At 36.2% G+C, this 5,548-nt stretch overlaps 1 protein-coding gene across 1 annotated transcript; it reads left to right on the top strand.

Annotated features, from left to right (window-relative positions):
• The first annotated feature begins 4,043 nt into the window (after positions 1-4,043).
• LOC143570472 (receptor-like protein kinase FERONIA) lies at positions 4,044-5,212 on the top strand. Its single transcript, XM_077056115.1, has 2 exons — positions 4,044-5,089; positions 5,203-5,212. The coding sequence occupies exons 1-2, from the start codon at positions 4,044-4,046 to the stop codon at positions 5,210-5,212; spliced, it is 1,056 nt and encodes a 351-aa protein (XP_076912230.1).
• Positions 5,213-5,548: the final 336 nt, after the last annotated feature.

Here is a 5,548-nt window from a genome sequence, read left to right as displayed (position 1 = left end):
TACGAGGGGTTCTAGTCCGAAACAGTTTTCTCCAAGATTATTATTGGAAATGAAAGAACACAGATTGAACGATTTATGATAACAACAACAATTGATAAACTAAGATTCTTGTATTATTAACTTAAGATCAATCTTGGGTGGGTGAACAAAAGGTGTCGGCCCTCACCCTTATATACACAAGGTTTTGGCGGTTTAACTGTCAACTAACCAAACCGTTATGACAGTTATAAATAACTGTAATAAACTGTTAAGATAACTGTCATTGGTTGTGACAAGTTTAACCGACAACTACCTATGTTACGATAATAATAACAATAACCTAAGTATTAATGTTTATTTATAGATGCTAAGTATGAAAATATATTCTAATAATGTTTATAGTTCTAATACACTCCCCTAAACATAATTTGGTTTAAGGGAGGTCTTGTTCTTTGGTAGACTTTGAAAGGCTTCATACAGAGCAATCTTGGCAGCATCGAAATTTATCTTTCGTTTCTTGTTTTCTTCATTTCGTTTCTTGAACATCTTCTTTGCACCGATCCAGTCGTTTCCCATGAATAGGGCATATTCATGTGATTCCTTTAGTCTTCTATTCATATCATCATTTGCATCTGGTTCATTTGGTGCATCATCATCCTTGCTTTCCAGATTTTCATTCCCGGCTTGTGGCTTTGTTATATCTTCATTTTTTTTATGACTCCTTCCTTCATGTTTCTTCTTTGTTTGTATATAACCTGTGTTCAAACTCAAATACATCCAAATATCTTGCATAGGTTAGTTTCATAACATGTCCTTCATACCACTCAAAACCAATATCTTTTGCAACCATTGTCCACAACCCGAATCATCGATTAGATTTATGAGGGCAACACAATCTTCAAATGTTCTAAATTCTACGGCATGTATGATTGCTTCATTCCAATTAAATCTTTCACAATCAAGACTTATGTTCTTCATATAGTTTTCTAACGAACTCCCATTATCTTTCTTCACAAACTTTCCCTTCTCAAGAAATTTTCACAATCCTTATTGCATCTATTAACATAATCCTGATTTTTATCTTTCTTTTCTATATTCAAGACAAGCCCTTTTCCTTTGTTACCCTCTATATTATCCGGATTATTAATAATGTTTGGACCTTTAAAGATTTGATATATACGACCAATAAACCCGTCAACTTTTACTACATACCCTTGAAGGATTAATTGATCATAACTTAAGATATTTTTATCAACATTAGGAACATAGAATACATTAGGGATAAATAAAGTTTCTTGTTCGGTTTCAACACTTGCAGTTCCTAATCCCCTAATAAATATTTTCCCTGTAGTACCTTCGATGCATGTTTCTATTCCAAAAGAACTTTTGATACAACTAAACATTGATAAATTACCCGATATATGATGTTTGACAGTGTGGCTTATGTACCACATATTTGCCCATAAACCTGTGTTTGAACCTGCAACCAATAGATCTTCGTGATGATTTTCTATGTTCATATGATTTCTGGTTCCCACATCTAAGGACTTATTTATTAATTCCCGGGCCTCATGATCTTCTTTAATCGGACAATAAGCGATGAAGTGCCCAAGTTCTTTGCAATAATAACAACGTTGTTGCTTCCTCCTGCCCCTTCTCTGTTTGATTTTCCGTTGCTCGATGATGCAATGTTGGCAAGGCATCATGATGATAAACGAAGCGAGAGTTGAATTACATGTGTGTAGGGTGATTTGATAGAAGATAACCATGGCTCTGATACCAAATTATTGGAAATCAAAGAACAAAGATTGAACGATTTATGGTTCAACAACAATTGATAAACTAAGATTCTTGTATTATTAACTTAAGATCAATCTTGGGTGGGTGAACAAAAGGTGTCGGCCCTCACCCTTATATACACAAGGTTTTGGCGGTTTAACCGTCAACTAACCAAACCGTTATGACAGTTATAAATAACTGTTAAGATAACCGTCATTGGTTGTGACAAGTTTAACCGACAACTACCTATATTACAATAATAATAACAATAACCTAAGTACTAATGTTTATTTATAGATGCTAAGTATGAAAATATATTTTAATAATGTTTATAGTTCTAATAATTATGAATCCAACTGGAAGGTAACAGGAAAGATGGAATTTTTGCAAGCCACAAGCGACACCAACAAGCAATTAGTTTTTCATAGGATTTCCTTTTATTTTTGTCAAGTGTTTATGTTATGAATTTTGATTTTGATTATTATGTGAACAGAAAAGTGAGTACACATATGTTTTATTATGCATAGTACGATTTCTCTCAGTGAAGTTAAATCGTTGTCATGGAAAAAGACATATATTTACTAAATCAAAATCCAAATGGTTCCATTTGTTCGAGAGCGTTTTTGACTTGAGACCAGGCACGGTCATGTTTTTTTTTTCAGACCCCGCACCCGTTTTTCCATGGTATATGAACGTTGGGAACTACAATCTTTCCTAATTTGCTCATCATCTGATTTGATTTACTCGTCATGGACTAAGAGCACCAACTGCACAAAGTTATTTTTTGATGCTTTCGAACAGGTTATAGTTTCATACTAAGATCAACCTTTTTATGTGACTTAATTGGCAGCAATTCGGAAAGACTATGACAGATTGCAATAGTTGTAAACCAAAAAGTTTTTTATTGCTTTTTAAGAGAACCTAACAAGGTAAACTTTAGTGATTTTGGAGATGGTTTGCTAGCTCAGATGAGGCAAGCTCTTTGATTTAATTCAAAATTTATGTATGATCTAGCTAGAATATTGAATTTAAATTTCTCCATACTATATAGTCTAAGATATTTACAAAAGAACATGTGGATTATTCCAAACCTATTCATGACAGCGTCACAACAACACTTCTTCACCATATTTGAGTCCAGATCTTGAAGGATTGTCCTTTATTTGATTGTGCGAAAAAGTTCTAAAATGCTAGTATAGAGCCGGTCCTTACACCGGGAAAACTACATGACGCCATGAAAACTGCAAGAAGGTCTAGGAGAAGTCGTGGAAGACATGTAGGACGATATATATGAAAACCTGTGGGAAATATATATCTATATTTAATAACTATCTTTAATGTTAAAAATTGTTTAGCCCTTATTTACATATACCAAACAGCAATAAAATACATACGATATGCTCACAAGTAGACATAATATGAATACTTGGGTGAATTATTTATCCTGTTTGGACTATTATGGACTAATTCAAATGGAAAGTTCATCTCATGTTTCCACACCAAATATCAAGTTAAGTCACTATCTATGGTACAACTCCTACTGCACCCTAAGTGTAGAGTTCCATCTTATTACATAACGCGTAGGACCATGAAGACTTTTCAGGTCTACTCTTAAGCAAGCAAACAAATCATGCACTATCACTAGTGCTATTATATTATGTAAATAAAAGAACAATAATCAAAATACTAGATCTTCTCTATAGATCTAATCTTCAACCATCATGTTGGCCTTCATTTTACCATTCCTTTTTGTGCTCCTCTTCCCCACCACCGCACAACCATACAAAGCCACAGACCGCTTCTTCCTCAACTGCGGTTCATCCACCGCTTCAAACTCCAATTCCGACCAGAGATGGGACGGTGATGAACATTCCGAATTTGTCCCCTCCAACATCACCAGAACCTCCTTCTCGTCCACCCCCGAACACCTTGATCCCTCAGTACCCCAAACCCCTTACTCCACCGCTCGTATTTTTAACACTTCTTCATTTACCTACATATTTCCTGTCTCCCAAGGCCCTAAATACCTCCGTTTACATTTCTATCCAACCACCTACTACAACCTCAACACCGAAAAATCTTTCTTTGATGTATCATCCAATGGCTACTCTCTTTTAACCAACTTTAGCGCTTTCTTAACCATCTCCTTTCTGAGAAAAACCCGTACCGATGCACGAATCGTCAAAGAATTCCTGATCTATGTAAAAGATACACAATTCCTAAATGTTACATTTACACCCTCACCCAACTCCTATGCCTTCGTCAATGGTATTGAAATCGTCTCAATGCCTGAAAAGCTGTATTTCAATGCTAAGACACCGAAATTCGTTCATCAGTATACAGGACCGATTATTAATAACCACACAGCACTGGAAAATATGTACAGGCTAAACATGGGTGGGCGACAACTATCAGTTCAAGACGATACAGGTATGTACCGGTCATGGGTTCAAGATAGTAACTACATATATGGAGCTGCAGTTGGGCTTACACCTCTTTATCAAAATCCGATCATGTATACCAAGCAAACGCCCAATTATACCGCACCTGAGGAGGTTTATCAAACCCAGAGGAGTATGGGCGTACTGTCTGACAAGTACAATCTGACTTGGATACTTCCTGTTGATTCCGGATTTTATTACATGCTCCGGCTCCATTTTTGCAACATCATACCGCAATACACGAAAGCAAGTCAGGTTATTTTTAGGATCTTTATTAATAATCAAACAGCTGAGCAGGAGGCTGATGTGTTCTACTGGACTAAAGGTAGCGGGTATCCTGTATTCAAGGATTACATTGTCTTTGTCAATGATCCTGATGGCACACGAAGCAAGCAAGATTTGTGGCTAGCGTTGCATCCTAATCCCAACTCTGAACAATATCTTGATGCTTATTTGAACGGTTTGGAAGTGTTCAAGCTGAGCATGAATAAAAATCTTGCTAGCCCAAACCCGGAACTTAGTTCTATAACCAGACCAGCACGTAGGACACCGACTGTAGAAAGGAACAAGAAAACGCAGTATGCTGCGATAATTGGAGGATTGTTTGTCTTGGTGATTATCTTACTAGTTCTTATAGTTTTAAGGCAACGAAGGCAAGTTCAACCATATGCCGCTGCGCATGACATGTCATCATACGGACCAGCTTATAGTGAATCAGGAACTACAAAGTCTTCAAATTCAACACTGCCATCAGCTGGATACCACCGTTTTACACTTACAGGTGCTAAAGCAACTAAAGCTATTGTTTCAATCAAACGGGTCAACCCATCAAGCACAACAGATGATGATGAATATGATGGGGTTACAGAAGCTACAAAGCTAGCTGGAAGGTAATATGGATGTTGGAATATTAGGGCCGCTAGTGATAGCTGGAAGCTGCAACTGGATTTCCAGTTAGAGTTTTGTATTTTGTATTTTGATTTTAATAATTGTATTAATACAGAAGTGATTAAATTATATTTGTTGGTGTTTAAAAGTCCTGATGGAATGAACATAATTGTAACAATTGTTATCACTTATCAAGTGTGTTCAAAGAAACTAAAGTTGAGAGGATCAACTAATCTTTGAAGCCTTGTTCGATTTTATGAAGATGAATGCTTAGGGCCGGCCCCATAGCTTTAATGGACCAAGCTAGGGCTTGAAGCCTTTAAACAAAAAGGCTCCCATTTTATTAAAACGGTTTTGTAAATATTAAGGCTATTTTATTTTCTGCGATTGAAGTTTTAACAAGCCAAATGCCGAGAAGTCAAACATATGAATGTCATACGTACGGTTTGCTAATATGGAAA

This window comes from Bidens hawaiensis, unplaced genomic scaffold (genome assembly GCF_021521415.1).
Source record: "Bidens hawaiensis isolate Kalapana, Puna unplaced genomic scaffold, B.hawaiensis_p1.1 tig00024989_1, whole genome shotgun sequence".
Lineage (NCBI taxonomy): Eukaryota > Viridiplantae > Streptophyta > Magnoliopsida > Asterales > Asteraceae > Bidens > Bidens hawaiensis.
Note: the sequence above shows the minus strand (reverse complement) of the source record. Positions and strands in the feature narration are given on the sequence as shown.